At 41.6% G+C, this 20,885-nt stretch overlaps 1 protein-coding gene across 6 annotated transcripts; it reads left to right on the forward strand.

Moving 5' to 3' along the window:
- Positions 1–1,461: 1,461 nt before the first annotated feature.
- tbc1d5 (TBC1 domain family, member 5) lies at positions 1,462–20,112 on the forward strand. Of its 6 annotated transcripts, none has more exons than XM_047344095.1 (23): positions 1,462–1,599; positions 7,205–7,257; positions 7,579–7,697; positions 8,767–8,824; positions 8,984–9,092; positions 9,330–9,419; positions 9,660–9,734; positions 10,235–10,302; positions 10,401–10,503; positions 10,929–11,017; positions 11,189–11,239; positions 11,398–11,467; positions 12,247–12,419; positions 12,513–12,655; positions 13,357–13,463; positions 14,775–14,860; positions 15,475–15,782; positions 16,263–16,325; positions 17,349–17,569; positions 17,709–17,808; positions 17,985–18,064; positions 18,182–18,445; positions 18,818–20,112. In XM_047344095.1, exons 3-23 carry the CDS (start codon positions 7,598–7,600, stop codon positions 19,112–19,114), a joined length of 2,655 nt encoding a protein of 884 aa, XP_047200051.1. In that variant the 5' UTR covers positions 1,462–1,599; positions 7,205–7,257; positions 7,579–7,597; the 3' UTR covers positions 19,115–20,112. The 6 variants fall into 6 exon arrangements, with proteins under 6 accessions (XP_047200051.1, XP_047200054.1, XP_047200053.1 ...); XM_047344098.1 differs by having other exon boundaries at positions 18,878–20,112; XM_047344097.1 differs by having other exon boundaries at positions 17,349–17,557.
- The last annotated feature ends 773 nt before the right edge of the window (positions 20,113–20,885 follow it).

A 20,885-nucleotide genomic window follows, 5' to 3' on the forward strand; every position in this document is an offset into this window, starting at 1 on the left:
ACACAAACGCAATCACACAGTGCACACATTTGACTCATTAATGCTATTTAATGTCACCACCTGTGCACTGTATATCTTCACATGGACTCCTGCCCTTTTTCCCCCATCATGCCTGTCACGCTGCCCAGGTTTAGTTTCTTTTGTTTTGTCTGTGTGAAGCCGTTCAGGGTGAATGTGTGGGTTACAAGCTCTTTACAGATAAATCTGGCTTGTCTGACTTCAGAAATTGCTGAAACTAAGTCTGCATAAAAAGATCTTAATTAACTCTCGCGTTTAAAGGGCTCCTGCGGTGTTCTTGTTTATTCAAGACTTATTTTTTTTCTACTGGGTGCCGTTGTCGACCACAACTTTGTGCTCTTACAATGCACTTGTTGGAGAATAGTTTCTTAATTTGTTCTCAATATAACCCTCCTTTGTTATTTTAGTTGAAGAAGGAAATGTCTTTCTTGTTTTATTATGTAAATTAAGACACAGAAATCCATGCAGTTGTATGCAGATACATTTTCAAATGACTTTGAACTCCCCTATGTTATTTTACCTTGGTTATAGATTGGTAGTCTTTTAAAACCTCTCTGATTGGAGCTACAGAGTCCAGTTAGTGGTAGATAATACTGTGTGCAAATTAACTTATCATATGTCCCATAACTCTGACAATGAGGTACTATTTTAAATTTTTTTTTAATATAAGTGTATTTCAAGAAAGCAGAGGTAGAAGAAGTATTGATATTCTTTAATTCTTCACAAATAATCCAGTGTTAAAGTACTCCCCCACAGTCCTGCATTCAAAATAAAGTAAAAGCGCAGTGTTATTGGTAATATGATAAAAAAAAAACAATATAGATAGGGAGTACAAAAAACTATGAGACCGATATACAGACTAACACAATTGTATATATGAAAAACTAAAATTGGCAATGATTCTTAGGATGTTATCAAACCCTTATGCCAAAGAAGTTTAATAAACCTCATAATAAATTTCTATAAATAATTAGAAAACAACACTTTTTTCACATAATGTGTATGTGTGTGTGTGTTCTATTATATTATTATATATTTATGTTTAGTTTATTGATGTTTAACTATGTAAACATTGACAATGGCTGTGATGTAGCTAATATTTATCACTTTCAATGTTGTTGCATCTTTTTTAGGTTTTGAAAAAAAATAATCTGAATCTGCAAAGTAAGTGGTAAATAGCAACCTGATACAAAAATAAATGGTACAATGTAATTTGGTAGTGTAGGACGAAAATACTTCAAAATAAAATTTAGGCACAGTTACTTCCTGAAAAAAACTGTTAACTGCACCTTTGTAAAAGCCAACACACAAAAACAGGAAACAATATAAGCATAGAGCATCTGAGAGTCATGCCGATTCTAAAATGAATTATATTGCACAGTTGAGAGGAAGTTCTGGGGCCACGTCTATAACCTGGAGCGTGTGGCCCACAGTGGATGAAGTGCTACCTGCAGACGGAGGCCCCGTCACGTGACCAGTCAGCTGGTGTTCAGCACATCCGCCTGACCCGCGACTGTTTACAAACCAGCGGAGAGGAGCCGACGCGGCAGAATGAGGAGTCCTGCGTGAACCGAGCAAAAGGTATCTGACCCACACCGGGAGTCCGGTCACCGCTGACCGGCTGCTGTTCCTCTGTGACACCGGTCACACTCACTCCAGCCTCCGGGGAGAGGAGGGGGGGGAGGAAGCTTTTTCTTACGCTGCAGCTGCGCGTGTTATCGGAAGTAGCGACAGGCCCCGTCGGTGAGCAGCTCGCTAACATCCCGGCGGCTAACATCACATTAGCTTTACCTGCTGCCGGGTGTCTTCCCCTGGGCTCCGCCGCCACCTCCGCCATGTACCCGGGGGTTCCTCCAGCTAAGTTAGCCTGCATTCACTTCACTAGCTAACGAGACACAAGTTAGCATAGCTGCTGTTTGGCTCTGTGCCCCCCACCCCTCTCCTCCTCCTCCGCCTGCATCGATAATCCCTCTGCCTGTCACCGACCGTGGTGCATCGGACACTGTGTGATTTCAAACCGCAGTCACACCGCCGTGGCTGGCTGTGTGTCACGATTTTAAAATAACTTGAATGGAAAGTGAGACTTTAATGTTTCCAGGTGCAGTTTTAGCTCAGCGCCGCCGTGGGCTAACAGATTTGCGTGATGGGTTTAAGGGCAGTGCGGATTGTTGGGAAAGGCTAACACTGGCTGTCTGCACGGTTTAATGCCTTGTCACACTGCTCTCCATAATAGTTCACTCTACCAACAACAATACTACTACTAATACTACTAATTTAAGGTGATCCCAGAGAACAGTGCGACTGTCTGAAGCCTAAAGGGAAGTAGAGGTTGTGTTGTAAACCCTTACAGTCCAGAGAGGAACATACAAATTCACATTTGCTGCAATACACCACACCAGCAGTGACAGGAAGTACAAGTACTAAATCAGTGCTGGGGTTATTCAAATTCTAAATTGTTGTACTCGCTGAATTTTAGCGTCATCGTGTTCCTGGAAGTTGCATAGTTCCTTCCTTGTTCTTCTTTAGTGCAGTGATACCAGACAGTACTGGCTTGTGACCTGTTAAAACAAAGCTGTTTTCCACCTCTGTGCACAAGTTGAATAAGTTAGTAGGTTGTTGAGTGGTTGCACTGGAGTGACAACCCCCCCTGCACTTTGTTTTATCAGGCCACCTCCGCACAACTAAATGTATATCTGCAATTTTCTTTTCCACTTCAACGTTGCGATATTGCAGTAAAATTGAATCCAAACCTGGTTTGCAGTTCCTCCAAGGAATTTATGTTTTCAACTGCATATGTCCTGCAGGGGATCTCAGGAGAATTGGGTCTGGACTTTCTCCAGAGTTTGTGTACGCGAAACCTACAGATTTCCCACAAAATTGGTGGAAGGATGCGATACAGGTCAAGGAAGAACCCATTGAATTTTGGGTGCAGATCCAGATTTACTTATTTTTATTGCAAGAAAGAGCTTCCTTTTTTTTTTTTTTACATTTTCTCTGTTGTCCCAGGGAATTAATTCATGGATTTTGATGTCACATTCAGGAAACTGATACCTTGAGTGTGTGAAATCTGGTTCAGCTTGATTGAATTTAAGGGCCTTGGCAGAAGTAGGCTCTCTACTGCTCTCCATTCTAGTTTGAATAGTCTGGAGAGCCCCCTGGAGGTAATATCATTGATTAATCCACAGGGAAAAACACTTGGATTAAAGGAAACACATTCCATGCTTCACATTTATCTTGTGACTCAGGCGCCCTCACCCCACAGGTTTTGCACCATTGCTCTGGTAACAGACAGGTTTCATTTATACTCATGTATTTGTTACATGAAACAGTCAACGCCCTGCAAGTTCATAGTAATTTTCCAAGGTTGAGGTCCCTAAGCATGTTTTCAGCCTCTCATGGAGCATGTGACCACTGTGAAGGCTCCTGGGCTCTCACTGTGTGCAGAAGTAGAGACATGTGAGTTTGTTTAGCTGGGGTGTTTGACTTTGACTAAACGGCAATCTCTCACTGCTGGTTTGCTAAATCCATGTTCTGTGTCTTTTCCTGAATCTATTCTAGATTAGATTTCTCTGGTAATGGTTTAGCTGAAATAAAGACAAGTGGACCGGTTCAGCTGTTGACTAATGTCATTAGTGAATCCTTAAAAGTCTGAGAAATGATTGAAGGCATTTTCTAGGGTTGAAAACAAGGCTGCGGCCTGTTCATTTCAGACGAGCTACAGTTCATCTAGCCACATCTCTAAATGGAAACTCTACAGATCACTTCAGCAAAACATTTAATACACTTGGCTTGACTAATCAGGGGTTAGTTTCTGAATAGTTTAGCCTTTGTGCCTTTAGGCAACAAGCCTTTTCTTGCTTTAAGGAGAGAGAAAGGCTTTTACTTTGTCAACATGGCTGCCAAATTGAAAGTGAGCATCTTGCTTTCGTTGCTTTACAGATGAGAAGCGGCTCAAAAAATTCTCATGACACCGGAGAATGTGATGCTGCCTGACTTTTGAAAAAAAACAAAAGAGAAGTGGAAGAAGGTTTTAGACTCAAATCCAGTGATATGTGTTGTTCCTCTTAAGATTGAATGTGTGTCGAGGGAGAGGGAGAGTGAGGTATTATGCAGCATACATTGATAAGAATTATTGAAGGTATATTGTTGAAGCCAGGCCATCAGACCTTGTATGCTTGATGTAGTCCTAAATGTTGACATTCTACCTTCACAATCATACTTGAGGTGTTACCTTTTAAAAAGAAGTGTTAATGTATGTTACCAAATGATGTATTTGAATTCAGCATCATGGGCTGTTAAGCTGTAAATCTCAGGAACAGATCCTCGACTTCAGAACAGATGGACGCGGTGTTATTTGTCTGCTGATTTATTTATGCATTTCATTATGTATTGATTTGATTATTTCATGAAAGATTCGTGATTTGAATTATTGAGGTGTCTCCAGGTGCTGTGGAGTAAATTATGCAGAAGCTAATTTGCCTTGATTGTTATGTACTGTAGTAAAGTTTGGGATGTCGTTGAAGAAGTAATGAAGGCAGCAGAAGGCTAAGAGAAGACTCTGCTCCAGGCGAGACTGTGCCAACGCGGCAAGGCCTAGAGTCTTTCAACCGCATCATCTTTCACTCACTCACAAAGACTTTCACACACACACCCACACAGGACATACCTCCTCAAAACACAGTGAGTGGTCTGTAAACGCCTCCTCAGAAAGACATTTTATTTTTAGAAAGAAGGGACAAAGCGCTGGATGCGTCTGCAGGCCTTCGGGAAAGAGGGAGTCTTAAAATATATTTTGATTCTTTATGTAGGTCAAATATATGACAGATATAGTGCTACTGTGAATTATCACACCGTGAGAGAGGTGGCTACTTTTGTATTTGTGGTTGCTCACTTTTATATCTTTCATGCGGATCTTTTACAGTCACACTGAAAGACAGGCTATTATTGGAGGTACACATTCACAACATTCCTCTGTTTCTTCCCTACAGTTGTGGATTAGTTCCGATTATTTAATGGTATAATGTGGTTTTTATGAGGGAAGGGAGGAAAAGCGCGCAGACTTAAGGAGAGCATTAGTCTTCCTGGAGAACAGATGTTTCCTAACAAAACAGGCACATACATTATGCATATAAAATAATTTCTATTTTGATGGCATGTGTAGCTGATTTATCGAGCGGTTTTCCATTCACATGGTTAATAGGTTTAAGAGATGCCTTTGTTGTGTTATTTCCACAATTTATAAGCAAAAAAAAAATCATAATGCTCACTGGAAGCTTGCTATTCTGTAGGCCTGTGTATTAGGCTAACCATATTCATAAACATAGGAATAATCCCAAATCGGATAAAGAACGGCGGCAGAAATGGTGGTTAACCTAAATTGTGATGTCTCAACGAGAAAGTTAAACTTTTCCTCAGAGCTGGGATCTGTTTTCTTGCATATACTTTAAAAATTGGTATTTGTGTTTAGCGCATGATTTTTCACTATTAATAAAGACCCTGAGATTATTACGATACTGGTTTTTACATGGTGATTTTACTTCAAATCATTTAGAATTTTCACTTCCAGTACTAATTCAAGCAATTACTGTGTTATTATTTAAACGATTACTTTTGTATTAATCAATTAGGGCTGCAAGTAACGAATATTTAATTATCGATTCATCTTCAGATTGTGCTCTTCATTAATTGATTAATAGTTTTGGCAATAAAATTTCTAAAAAGTTACTTATTTAAATTATATTTTCCCAGAGGAAAATGTGGCATCTTCATTTTTCTTGCTTAGTCTGACCAACAGTTAGGAAGATATTAATTTCACAAGCTAATAAAATAAAGTAGTAAATCAGACCAGAACCAGACTGAAACAGATAAGCAGATTAATTCTCAATACAAAAACGGATAAATCGACTGTTGTTGGTCTATAATCAATTCATGGTTTTGTCTCTATGTTAGGAAAATAAGGATATTTTATAAGGATAAAAAACAGACTGACACTACAGAAGCTGAAACCAAAGAATGTTCTGTACTTTGCTTAATATATTATATAAATAATCAAAAATAATGATCTGTTGATCAGTTAATCAATTGATGTCCATTTGTCTCTTCACTACTCTCTAGACTCTTTTCTACATGAGCACATGGTTTCATTGCTGCAGTTGTTTATTCAAATTTCTTACAGGGTTAACAGTTACAATCTCCTCACCTCTATGAACTGTGAGCTGATTCGTTGGTTAGACGTCTGGTTAGATGCTATTGGTTGTGGTAGCTATCATGACTGTCTTTGCAAAGGTCTGGTGGTAATAACTTTAAATTACTAGCTGAGTAACTGTGCAGTATATTTGCATTTTACAAGAAATAATGGATTTTCCTGAAACAGTTAATACAATTTCAGATTCACTGTTGTGTTTATGTTATGCGAAGACAAGGCTGTTGACATCAGAATATTTAATTAACACACTAATTTGCAGACTTAATGACCTCATTAGTATTACTCCTTACGTTTAATATATCACAGTGAGCATGGTGGAGCATCAGGCACCTCAAGTGGCTCTTTCTAATTTAAGCTGTTCTTCGCCGACTGTCTTCAGCGTCATGGTTTTATTTGATGCTGTTCTGTTAAATGCAAAAGGTGGAAAAACTGCTGCCACGTCGTAAAAAGTCACAAATGTAACAAAAGCTTTTTGACATGTATTTGTTTATTAGTCAAGAGTCTGATGCTTGTCACCATGTTGTACGTAGTGAATGCATCCATTCATTATCTGTACCGGGCGAGAGGCTCCGTGGACATGTCACCAGTATAATCCAACATTAGGAGACATTCAACCATTCACACTCACCAATTTACACCCAATCTGACGTCTCAGGACTGTGGGAGGAACCCAATGAAAACTCGTGCAGAGACAACATGCAAACTATACACAGAAAGACACCCCAAGCTGGGATTCGAACCAGGAACCACCTTGCTGTGCAGCGTCAATGCTGACAACAGTGCTAAGTGAATGTGATGTTTAAATGGTGGATTTACTATCGATTAGCTCATTGATTCTAAGGCTACCTTGTGTCGTCACTTTTATCACTGGAGTTAAGAACATTCAACAGCTGTGTTTATTTCTGCTGACTAATGACATAAAGTGATTGAAGACCCTTGTCCCCCGCCCCTAACTTTCATTATTGTTTCTTCCTCTTGCAGAATCATCCTTTTCTTCTGAGTCTTGTGCCGTGGAGAATAACCAGGCGGTGACAGTAAGTGCTGTGATAACGGTTCAAATGGGATTTCACTGTTAGGGATATTTTACTGGCTATTTCCGGAGAGGGTCAGGGGTCGGCTAGAGTTAGGCTATAGATCAGCACTCAACTTCGAAAAGACTTAAAGGGGGAGGTAACTGTCAGCAAATTCTCTGACTGAAGGTCAGTCTCCTTATCAGTGGTGTCAGTGGTTAAAAGTCATGCATCACTGGAGATGTTCGTTTGTAGATCTGGTAGCTCTTCTTTATCTGTTATCTATTTAGTTTTACTAATCTGTGGCTTAATTCTGGGTTTTATTTGTCTTTTCTCATTCTCAAGGTCCGGCTGGCTCGTGGCCATGCAGCATCCCAATTTTGAAACTCGCCATCCGCTCCAGACAGAAGAGCAGCAGGAGACGGGGTTCGACCCGCTACAAAATTTCAACAAGAACCGCAGCAGTATGTCAACCTTCATTTCGCGTTTTCATGCAATGTGTTGAAAGGCTTGCATTTTGGGAAACTTAAGCTGTTGTCAAACATGAACTCCAGAGAAGGTCTGCACTTTCTCCAGAGTTGCTTTTCACCTACAAAAGAATGCAGTAGGAGCTTCTCCGGTCAGACGTGATTACAACAAGCAGATATCTCTGGAGAGTTAGGGTGAGGGGGGGGTGCAGCATGCAGGAGGCTTGAGTATAAATTCCGCTGCTGAGATCACAGGTTTTTGTTTACTGCAAATTGGCACTCGCACGTCACGTCTGCAGACACTGACTCTGATATTTGCGTTCTAACACACAGCCTCTTTAGATAATGTCAGGAGATTATCTGGAGTTCAGTGCATGTCTGAAAGCAGACCATAACTTATTAGTGCTTATTCTCTTTTTGCGTCTCTGTTGTGGTTTCATGTACACTTTTAGAGTCGGGCGCCCTAACGCGGGCTCCTTTCAGTAGACGAGCTACAGAGTGTAAAACACAGTCACAATAAGTTGAAGTAGTAGATATGAAGAGATAATAAAATAAATTTAGGAGCTGAGTATGAGTCACAGACATGGCTGGCGACGCCCCCGGGCTGAGGTGTTTTTATGTTTACGCGTGAGAGAGAGATAATGTTGGGGGTTGACATGTTGTGGAACTGATGAATATTCATGCTGAGTGTCCCTGTGGAATGATCTACTCCTGTAACTAATGTTGATAGACAGCTCCATGACTTGGATGTGTGTTCACCTGCAGGCCAAATTAGACTTATTACCCACCAATAAAGACAAAGAGAATTACTTTGTGCTGTCACCTTTCCTGCTTCCGGCTCTTTTGCATCTCCTGCATGACTTGGGAAAAAAAGAAGCTCAGAAAATAAATCATGTGTTGTTAGGAAGCAGTAGACAGGCCGGTTTGTCATGATGGTTTTCAAAGGTTATGTTGTATATGGGCCTGTGTTGAAACGCTTTAAAGATTATTGATGTCAACTTTTAACTCCCCATCACTGGTTGTTTATATCACCCCCTTGTGGTTGTGTCTGTGCCTGTTTTAACAGGAGGATCTCTTGACAGCAGCACTTACTCACAGTCTCAGTCAACCTTCCTCTCATACAGGTGAGTGTTTTCCTGTAGTTTAGTGCGTGAGTGCTTTTCCTGGTCCAACACACAGCTCAGCCTTTAGTGCTGGATGACACTTCAGATGGAGTACTGTGCCCAATTCGGGTTGAGAAGCTCATAAATCTCCTGGTCTTCTGCCTTCCCTCCCTTGCACAGGAATGAATGGGACGACCTGTTCCTCAACAGTAATTACCTGGCCAGGATCCGGCAGGCAGGCATCAACGGTCGACTGAGGAGCAGCCGCTTTCGGAGCGTCTGCTGGAAGGTAACTGCCAAATGGATCAAGCAGTCCTATCGAGTTTGATTAAAGGGGCTTTGCCAATTTCCCTGCTTCAGAAAAGTCTGCATTCCTGGCATCTTGCAGGGCTTTTTAGTTTTTTTTTAGTTTGGGAGGAAAATGCAGCCCAGAGTTTAGTTTTGAAAGTGTCCAATTTCTGTAGGCTTGGGACTTCTGAGAGATAGAAATTCTTGTAGGTAGCATTCAATAACTGTGTGTCTACAGTTGTACCTGGAGGCTCTTCCTGAAGACAAGGGGCAGTGGATCAACAAGACCAAGGAGCTCCGGGCCCAGTATGAGAAGATCAAAGACACGGTGAGAGCACCACTCTGTGGCCAATTCCTGCAGCGTGATGAGAAAATAGGTTGCAGTAGATTTTTGGGATTCAGCTGTAATTTGTGGAGCCACTACAGTCTGACTGTCAGCTGCCACAGATATTTTAAACTAAATAGAACTTTATTCTTCTACACTAAAGGATAGTAAAGTCACAATATGGTCGTACATGCAGACAAATGAACTGTGCTCACTGGTCTGTTCTGCATTCTTTTGTCTCAGCACATCACCAACCCTCGCAAGGCTGCAGGCCAGCAGGACCTGGTGGTCAACAACCCTCTGTCTCAGGATGAGGGGGTAAGTTTGTGTGTTTGTCTCCATCTTGCATTTGCTTGTCAGTTGTTTCATATTTGCATGTTGGAATTAATAATAAAGAAATAAAATACTTTGTTTTATTCATGTCTCATCTCATAATTTGCTTACTATTTTACCACCTACAGTTTCTAAGCGAGTGATGGCTTGTCTCAGATTTAAACTAATGATAATATAAAGACATTAGTGTAACATATTTTAGACAAATAACAGGGCATTAGCTGAAAAAAACGTTGGTATAATTATAGAGAAAACAGTGACGCACCAACATTTAGTTTCTGTTAGTTACTAGTATTACTTTAAAATCCTTTAAGTCAGTTTACAGCAGGTCATCTTTAATCATCTTAAAAATGGAAACGGGTCATATTTGTCTTTATACAAGCAGTTGCAGTTCAGTAAGTTTCTCAAGTATGAACTCAAGTGTTATTGTGGCATCACATTTTTGCAGTTTTTGACACTGCCTTATTTTCTCCTTCGATTTCCAGAGTCTGTGGAATAAGTTCTTCCAGGATAAAGAGCTGAAGGGGATGGTCAAACAGGATGTGTTGAGAACGTCAGTATCATCATCTTTCTGTTTATTTATTTTCTGTCAGAAAGATGAAAAACCTGCTCTCTCGCTATTGTATTTATTTATATTACTATTTCCATCAGGTTCCCTGAGATCCGTTACTTCCAGGATGAGGATGTGAGGGCCAAGCTGACGGACATTCTCTTCTGTTATGCCAGAGAAAATGAACAGTTGCTGTATAAACAGGTACGAACAGGTACTTTGTCCTAACACCTGATTCACTGAACTGAAAGGTTTGAAGTCTGAACATTGTTGTCTTTAGGAAAACGTATCCTTTAATGTCCCTGGATGCTGATAGTGTGTGTGTCTCAGCACCCGGTGGCTTCAGACAAAAGAACAAAATGCCTTTGTAACCTAATCATTATCAGTGTCTGTAACAGGTGCCAGCGAATAAATAGTCTGCTAGTACAGCATCTTTTTTGCAAACTGGAAGTGACATATGGCCGGGCAGTGGCTAACAATATCTAAATTAAGGCTGTCGTCATGGATTAGATACCTCGTGCATCACCATTAAAAAAGGACTGACCACAAATGAACCATATTTTCTCCCTCCCCCTGCCCTCTCACGCCTTCCACTCCCTCTACCTCTGTCTCCTCCTGTCCGTCTGCAGGGGATGCATGAGCTGCTGGCTCCCATAGTGTTCGTGCTGCACTGCGATCATCAAGCTTTCCAGCATGCCAGCGAGACGGCCAGCCCCAGGTCAGCTCCTCACTGCGGTGAACCGGAAACTTTCACCCGTTCGTTGTCATAAACACCCTCAGACCCTGCTGGGCTTCAGTAGCTTGTGCTCTTTTCGGAAACTAAAATAGTTTTGTGTTTATCTGGGGAAGGTTCAATCTAAGGGGTCTGTTTTTTTTTTTCCCTCTACAGTGAGGAGATGAAGTGTTTGTTGAACCCAGAGTACCTGGAGCACGATGCCTAGTGAGTACTGCCTTAAAAAATGGATCAATAGGTGATAGGAATGATGTGTGTAATTTTTCTTCTTTTCACCTCACAATATATCACTTCTTTGTTTTCTCATAATTTTATCTCACCTCCACGTACAATACACACTCACATTAATACACCTCTGTCTGTAGTGCCATGTTCTCACAGCTAATGGATACAGCAGAGCCGTGGTTCTCCAGCTTCGAGAGAGAAGTCAGGAAGGTCAGTCTGATCTGAAGATCTGCTTTTCACAGATGTCATAATTGTTCGTGCATTACAACACAGTTTTAGCTCATTGATGTCATGTATCCATTACATTAATATTAATGTTTAATACGACCGCAAACACAGAAAAAAAATTAATTCTGGTACTCCCCTGTAAAGTTTAAGACTGATCAGCTGTCGAAACAAAACCTGAAAATGGCTGTCGTGTTGTTTTTTTGGATTTACTGTTGCTGATTAACGATTGTTGTCATTCTTAACTTAAGTGACAAACGCAGTGTTTTCCCACTTGGATGCCTTTTTAATTTGAACTAACAGCAGTGGTAAATGTTCAACAGTGAGGCTGGTATTAATGGGATAGAATTGTTCTGAATTGTGTTTATGCAACACATCCTGTCCCCTGAATCCTTGTGCGTCAGGGTTCAATGTGCATCTCACATTGTAACCGAGATCTCGGTCATTGACAACAAACACTATTAGTTGATTATTAAAAGTAAATACATTGCACTGCTATTATAGAAAAATGCAGGCCATTAATATCATCAGAAACAGTCTTGATTTCAATAAATCCTTAGCATGACAAACATGGTCCTACTATTTACACAGCAAAAACCTGCATAAAGTAAACTGTGGTCCAACCCAGACAGTTGTCTACCCTCCCTAAAGGAATCATTTCATTGCTCCCTTTTTACGTGTTAAATTGTTATAAATTGGCCACAGATGCTGCAGCTGTAGGTTTATATAATATACGCTAATTGCATAATGATCTCCTCCTCAAGGGTAAGGAGGAGATGCTGACCAGCATCCCATTCGCTCGGCCCCAGGACTCAGGACCATCTGTTGCCATAGTGACCAAAGTTAACCGCATCCAGGACCAGCTGGTGAAGAAGCACGACGTGGAGCTGCACATGCACGTAAACCGGCTGGAGATAGCCCCACAAATTTATGGCATGTCAGTAGCCACACCTTTTAGCTCAGTATGTCTGAACCTTTTCTTCACCCTGTGCACAAATACACTCATCTTCTCCATCTTTGTGTCCGTCAGCCGGTGGGTGCGCCTGCTGTTTGGTCGTGAGTTCCCGCTCCAGGACCTGCTGGTGGTGTGGGACGCCCTGTTTGCTGACAGCATCACTCTGGACCTGGTGGACTACATCTTTGTGGCCATGCTGCTCTACATCCGGGATGCTCGTACGCTCCATTTGTTACTGAAATAATCCAATAACGCCACGTGTTGTCTTTGCAGCATATCTCATAAGAAACACTAGACTAGAGGGATGTTATTTCCTCCACCTCATTTAATCAGATAGGGTTATTTTTGCTTTAAATAGAATACAGTTTACAGTTTCAGCTCGAGGGCAAACATCATCCCTGGTTTGTCATTTTTTAATCATAGTCACTGAATTCTTCCTTTGCAATAAGCCGATTTTCTCATTTTTTCATGTCTAAGAATACTTTTGAGAGAAAAACAAAGAGGAAGCTGTTCATCAGAGAAGTGCTTCCATGCAGGTTACTCTGAAAGGATGCTGGTAGAAGATATGCAAGGACTGATGGAACTCTTAAAATCATTTTTGACACACTTGACTCAATTGTGTCCTAAATGAAGCGGAGCAGCTACCGTTGTTTTTGGTTTTGCAAGTAGTAATTTAATTTAATAGTGTTTGAGTGGTAGGTTTGTCCCCATCCTGGAAAGAGCTGAGGTCCATTAGCATGTTTAAGCCTTAACTTTAAGACTTAACCAGCATATTTTAGTTAGTTTAAAAGATCATTTTAGAAATCTGTCAAAATCTGACAAAGAAGATAACGATCTTCATTTGAAGGCGTTCTGTAGTAAGATTGTTCATCAGTTGTCGACTTTACTAATGCTGCATTTGTTAATTCTCTTGTTTCAGTCATTGCTAGTAACTTCCAGACCTGCCTGGGCCTGCTAATGCACTACCCTCCATTAGGAGACATCAATTCTCTGCTCCAAAAGGCTCTCTTCCTTCGAGATCCCAAAGTAAGTAACTATAAAGGAAAAAGTGGTATTTATGTTGAGTAACAGTTGTATTGTTTGTTTGTTACACTTCAGTCTTCCCTGAAAGTCCCTCTGTGGTTTTATACTGTGCTTTCTTTATGCCCGAGCAGCCACAATTTGAAAAGGAGAATGGACAGGACATTTTTAATGGAAAATTGTATATATTGAATATATACACTTTCCTGTAGGTTGACTTTGGATTCACTTTGGATACTTGAGCTATATATATATTTGAAGAAAAAGTCTTGCAGCTTCACTGATCTGTAAAAAAAATAAGCTTAGGTGTTAAAAAGTGAAATTAAAACTGACTAACACGCTTCCAAACACTTCAGTCGTTGCATGTTAATGAAATCAAGGCATTTACAGTAAATACATAAAACACGTGGGCAAGGGGAATTTCCACAGGTACATGTACAACAATTACACATGAAGATTAGGCCTCTAGATACAGTATAATACACTTGGTTAAAGGTTAAGACCTGAAACATTTAAATGTTACTGAGTTTCCCATTAATTAACTGTGGCGACCGGCCGTGTACTAATTTGTCCTCCCACAGTTTCATAATGAACCAAAACAAATTTACACTTCTCATAATAACATAACACAAGAGATCTTAGTTAGTGCTTTGCTCTGTTGATTCCTAGAGGATCTGTCTGCAGCGCTATTCGCCTTTTGCTTGCTCTGTTTCCCCCCTTACGTCAATAAAAATTATTCCTGCCCATGCAGACACAGGGACATTCTACCATATGTCAGATGGCTTGTTCCGTCACTCTTACTTGTACTCCTACTCAGACTCTCGTTTTTATACTGAGCAGTCGCTGACATGTGTGCGTTTAATCGGATGTTACCAGTTCTTTGACCTTAGCTAACACCTGCCTGTCCCTGTATAAACCATCGTGTGTTCCTCCTCCACATCCACTGACCCATAAACCCAAACACAACAACTCACCACACTCCTGACCACTACTCTCCCTGGGATGGAACCCCAGGAAGGTTCTGATCCAACGTGACAGTGTTTACCTCAGGTGAATGACCATGTCACACCGGGTCCGCATCACAGTTACACCTGGGGGGTCGTCATCATTAATAACATGGGGGGTGGGGGCAGGAAAGTGGCTTGTTTACTCATGAGACATCAAGGCGCACGTGTTGTTTACGTAGTCATGCATAGACACAGATTCTAGGTCGACGTGTTTACTCTCCTGTGTTATCACGCACAGCAAGGATTTTAGATTTTTGAACAACTTAACTTAACACACAAAATTTTTTTTGCTCTGTTCTTCACGTTGTAGAACAACCCACGGCCTGTGAACTACCAGTTTCAGCAGAACCTGGATTACTATAAAACAAGGGGAGCTGACCTGATGAACAAGACACGGTAAACTACACACACACAGTTGTTCTTCTCCCAAACACACACAAACAGTGTGAACCAAAGTTTTCCAACCGAAGAGTTTTCTTGTTTATTAATAGACAAGAATAGTTCGACAAAAGAAACAACCCTTAAACATTAGGCTAATCATTATGTAAAAAATATTTATTGGCTCAGGATATGGTGTCCTTTTGTGCTGCCATATTGGTTACCATAGCAATTTGGTTCAGTTTTTCACAGGAAGAAAATTCAATTAATAATCCATTTTCAAATTTGTGATGTTATGTTATTTTCTGAGAAATCAATGAACATTTTGAAAAAATTCCTATCCCACAATATTAAAGATCCAGCCCATGATCCAGATCTGCACAGAAAAATGAATGGGGCTCTTCCCTGGGTCATTCTCCACCCCTTCACAAAATGGACGCCCGATTTTGAAATCTTACTGTTTGAAGAGTCTTTTATTGGCCCTGCTTCTATTTTGCAACACACAACTTGACCCAAAAAATAAAGGGATAAAACATGTGTCAGTCTGGGAGGTAGGAAATATATCCACACCTTGGAAAAGGACTTGGATTTGATGCTGACGTGTTCTTCTCTCTGTACGTCTCAACTTCCAGTTCCAGTACAAAAACGGCCCCCCTCAACATCAACAAGGTCTCCAGCAGCCTGCTGAGCTTTGGCAGGAAGCTGATCGCTCCGGCCATATTGGGTGGGTCCGGCGGGATCTCGCCAATCAACAGCGAAGTACACTCCTCCTCTTCCTCCTCCTCATCTACTTCCCCCGCCTCGGCCCCTGCACCCGCCCTGCCTCACCCACTCGCCGAGCCGCCGTCGGCAAACGCTCCATCGCAGACCCAGAGCCACGCCCAGAATCAGCACTATCGCCTGCTCAAGTCCGAGAGCATGCCCGTCCATCTCAGCAAAGGTGAGTGACTGGACGCGCGCAGGATTTTCTTCCAGGACAACTTCAGAAGAAGCAGCTACTCATCTGCTCAGTCTGGTTTGCAGTTGTTTATCTGGTGAATTAGCTGCATGTTCACATTAACACCATTACACATGAGCTGAATGTCAGTTAATAAAAGGACTGCACGATTAATCATCATTTTCATTCACAATCTCGATTCACACCCCTCTTCAATCTCTGTTTTATTTGACAACCCTCCTGCTATGTTTGCATTAGCAGGGAGAGCCGCTCCTTTACCTGTTGCACTGTATGATGATCTTTAAACCAGGAGACTTGGAATATCTGAAAACAAAACTAATGCACGTGTTCACGAACTGATCTAAATTCAGATTTGAAAAAAAACAACTGTAATTTGCATATTATTCATAATTGTGCAGATCTGGTTGGTGTTTGGTTTGTTTGGCTTTGGCATCATCATCAGCGTTGGCTCTCCTGTGTTAGATGCAGTTTCAGGTGGAGCGTCTCAGGTCTCCCTCCCAGCCCCGACTCACACTGACACACAAGGTAACTGCTGCCACGGCAACCGCTTGTGTGATTCACTAACCCCGTCCTTCCCCCGCCATTCGCCTGTGCTTGTTGAATGTCTGCATGGAAAGTTTGTCGTTGTTTGGTCATCTGTTGCTGCTCCTTTGATTACAGTATTAGAGTAAATGGACACAGCATGTGATACCGAAGGGTGACCAGCAGAGGGAGATCACAGCTTGCCTCAACAGTGGAAATAAAACTGATGGCATCATGGACTTTAATGTCTTCGGCCTTCATTGCTTTTAAACGTGATCAGGCTCCTATGTGCTTTGTTTTGAAAAGATTGCTGTTGTCGTCTGTCACGTGTTTTCAAGTTTCCACATGTTTTAATTACACGGAAACTCAAAAGACAATGTTTTTTTATCCTGTGCTTTGCCAATGGACTCCAGAATAATTATAGACCAGCAGTCTTTAATTATAATTAGTTAATACATTAATAAATGGAAAATGGTATTAGATATTTGCATTTGAATGATGAGGACTAATTCGCAAATCAGCAGTGACCAATCAGAGCTGCTGCAGCTGCTCCGTGGGTTTGACTTAATTTAATCATCAGGTGACACAGTACTTACACATCTTTGCACTAGTTAAATGGAAATTCTAAAAGTCATTTAGTATTCAATAAATGTATTCATCATTTGAGTTTAGAATAAGGACACAGAGTAATTCATTTTCAAATTTAATTATCTTTTTTTTACATTTGAGTGGATTTGTGTATAATTTAAAGGCAGAACCTTTGATTAAAGAGTTTAAAACAATCTCTTGATTTGAATTAAAAACTGTAAAAGTCTTTATATTATTCCTCCAGGCTTCACATTCTTCTTGTACCCTTCCACTCTTTAATTTCAATATTGGATATTAAAATGCTTAAGCTATGACATCAGTATTTCTTTAAGTGCAAAGACATTTAAACCGGTTTGCCTCTTCATTGTGCCTCATTCTCATTGTGTTAACTTGTCGTCTTCTGCCTCCGTTTTCTCTCTCTCTCTCTCTCTTTCTCAGGGCAAAGCTCCAGGACGGTCAGTTCCTCTCCGAGCATAGAAAGTCTCTCCGGTGGGCGGGCTCAGTCCACCGCCTCTCCGCCCCTTCCTCCCTCCAGAGGCAGTGACGTCAGCACTTCCTCACCTCCGCTCTCTGCCACCAAGAAAGACTCTTTCTTCAACATCACTCGCTCTCGCTCCCACAGCAAGACAATGGGCAAGAAGGAGTCGGTGAGCTGTTCGGTTTGTCAGTTTTTTTTACTCCCCCACCTGTCAGAGTTGTGTTTCGTCTTCTCCTCTCCGTCACTAAGCTCTTTTTTGTTCCTCTCCAATCTGTTGTGTTCGTGTACCTAAGTGTGTACTTGTGTGTGTTTATCAATAGGAGGATGATCTGGAAGCCCAGGTGTCTTTCCTGCAGGGACAGATCAACGACCTGGAAGCCATGAGCAAATTCTGTGCCAAGATGATGAACAACCACATCTGTGAGTTCAGCTGTAGATCTGCTGCAATTATTGTTCATAGTAATCATTAAATTGGCTTCACTGTTGGTCCGTTGATTACAGACAGTTTAAGTTTACAAAACTCATTTAAAATGGTGTTTATTATTTGAGACGAATCACGTGGACGATGTCATAGCTCATTAACTATATGTCCACAGGCAAAATCCAGGAAGTTATTCTGCAAGAAAACCTGGAGAAAGAGGATGAGGTCCTGGTGTCACTAGCTGGTCTCAAACAGGTGAGTGCCATGTATATGTGGGTATGGACAATGAGCATTAACGTTTAGGCTTTACGTTTGTAATCATGCTCTTCTTCCATGTGCAACCTTTTCTGGTTTGTGCCTTGATCCTGTCAGATCAAAGACATCCTGAAGGGGGCGCTGCGCTTCAACCAAAGCCAGCTGGAGGCGGAGGAAAACGAGCAGATCACCATTGCCGATGATCACTACACCGCCACTGCGGCTGCTGAGAAGGCTCTAGCTGCCCTCAATCACCATGGCGACCGCCAACAGAAAGAAAGCAGCAGGCAGAGCCGGGATTCCGATCTGGACGGCAGCGTGAGCACGGACGAGAAAGAGGAGGAGGAGGAGGAGCAGGCCACGACGCCACCTGAGCAACAGGTTAATAGTTGATCAGTCATCTTGTAAGCTTTCAAATTAAGAGCCCCACACTTATTTTAGCTGTATTAGTATTAACTACATAACACTCAGTTTAAAGATTCATTTTTGGTTTTTCTAATTGTCTGACCTTTTGATTCAGTATTTAATACTTCTTTTAAATCTGATCGCTTTCATGTAGTTTGATTTGAAGCAAAGGTTTAAACAAATTATACAGAGAATTTTTTTAAAACAGTTTTTCTATGGGCCAAATTTTGTATCACAGATACAGAATCACATCCCTCCCTTGACTGCTTTGTGCTTTAAGACTAAACAAGCAGCAGAGAGCAATTATACAGCTCTTACTCATGCACACAATTTTGAACTGATGTGTAGGTGGCGTCTTTCCACGGCTCAGAGGTTAAAAACTGGGACGACTACATCCTTGTGTCCCAGGATGGGGACCTGCAGCCTCCTGAGGGGGGAGGAGCCGGAGGAGAAAAGGCCGCAGCTGAGCAGACCCCTCCGATCAGGCGAGGGCGCGGCCTGGTGCGCATGGAACCCGAGGGCGCAGCTGGGACCTTCCACGACCCGCTGATGGCCGCCATCGCCTCGGGCTCCTCGAGCCCGGACGAGGGCTCCACCCACAGCAAGGACTCTGACTTCACCATCGTGAACCCGAACGACCTGTGAACAAGCAAATCAGCCCTCTCTTCCTCTTCTTCTTCCTCTTCCTGTTCTTATTCCTGTAACATTTCCCCCTCCTGAGGGTGTGATCAAAGAAAACTGACTCGGGGTCAGGGAGGGGAATCTTGCAGTTTTGGGTGGATCACCACTGGAGCTGCTGTCAGCTAGAATATTGCACATGTGGACTGTGACACTTTAAGTCAAATACCTTATACTCTGTGTCTTTAACTGTCATCTGTGCCACTTCAGTCCTGTCCGAGCTGATGCTATATTGATGCGATCTCATCTGCCTAATGCCCATCTCCTCATTCATTGTGTCCCGTCACTCATTTAATTGTAGTGCTCTGCTCCACAGAGGGAGGGCGCCACTGTACTGCTTAACCATGTCACTACATGATTACTCTGAATAGCTGGACCTCAAATTGCAGTTTACTGTTGGGGAAGGACACGCTTCCCCTGAGCCTGCTGTACTGATAGAGTGATTCTCCGTTTCGTCTCAATGTGGAGATCTGGCCTGTCTGTGTTTCATGTTTGTCTACGTCCTTACAGAGGAAGTGCTCTCCTCTGACTCTCAAAATAACAGGATAACGTTTTCCTGTCAGTCGTCGAGAGCAGCTTTTCTCCCCCTCCCAAACCAGTGCCTATGACCATTAATCTTCTCTCAACCAAACAAAACCTGACTCTGTGATCTTATTCTTTGTTTGTTAGATTTTTTTTTTAAAAGAATATTTTTAACCCCTTAAAACATTTGGTTTCCTGGATAAAATGATTAAATTATGGAATACACCTGTTTCCCCCACCCCCCTTTTTTTTTGTTTTTAAATCGATCCCAATGTGGACATTTTAACGTGGAATCTGACACTTCTCATTTCTCACATTACAACTAAGTTGTTCATTGTGGAAACCATGTAAAGCAGCGCACACAAAGAATGTCCCTCTAGCTGCTCGTTCGGCATAATTAACTCTAGACCAATAAAATGACATTGCTCTTGCTACACACTGAAGCTAACGAGTTGTTTGGGGAATGCTTTGCTTGCTCTCGAGAGAATGATGCCAGCTTTTATGTGTAAGCGTCCGGGCTGAACAGTTGCAACCATATTTCATCAATACTCGTATTATTGTCTTACTTTTTTCACGAGAAACTGCAAAAAAAAAAGGCTCAACACAAGGTGGTGATGAGCTTTTATGAATGTCACATAATCTTCATCCCCCAGATGGAGTTTGCACAGTTATTGTGGAATTATGGATACAGCACCAGATAATTGAGGAGTGTGGAGAAACCTCACTTGTTTGCATCTCAGCTTTGGGTTTAATGCAAATATAAGCTAACATACTCATTTCACTTTTTATGTCATAGTTAACAGTTGTTAATTAGTACCAAACCCAAAGGCTGTTTGAAGCGTCATTAGTTTTACAGGTATTTCTCCATAAACCACAAAACAAGACAAATTAATATTTTGAGTTGTAGTTTATCCTGACGGTGGCACAAGTATCTGCCAAATGATTGAAAGTTAGATAGATGTAGACGCTTCACTCCAAACCACAAAAACCACTCTAATGGTGCCAGGGTCACCGAAGTCAGTAGGATTAATATTCTAGGCAGCATGAATCTCTGCACAAATCTTCTAAGCAGTTCTTCCATTGGTTATTAAGAATTTTTAGTGTGGACCAAAGTGATGATCCGACCACCGAAACTCTTTAATCTCATTATCTCTGCCAAGGAGGTTATGTGTTCACCTCTTTGTGTTTCTTGGTTGGTTGGCTTGTTTGTTTGTAA

This window comes from Hippoglossus stenolepis, chromosome 17 (genome assembly GCF_022539355.2).
Source record: "Hippoglossus stenolepis isolate QCI-W04-F060 chromosome 17, HSTE1.2, whole genome shotgun sequence".
NCBI lineage: Eukaryota > Metazoa > Chordata > Actinopteri > Pleuronectiformes > Pleuronectidae > Hippoglossus > Hippoglossus stenolepis.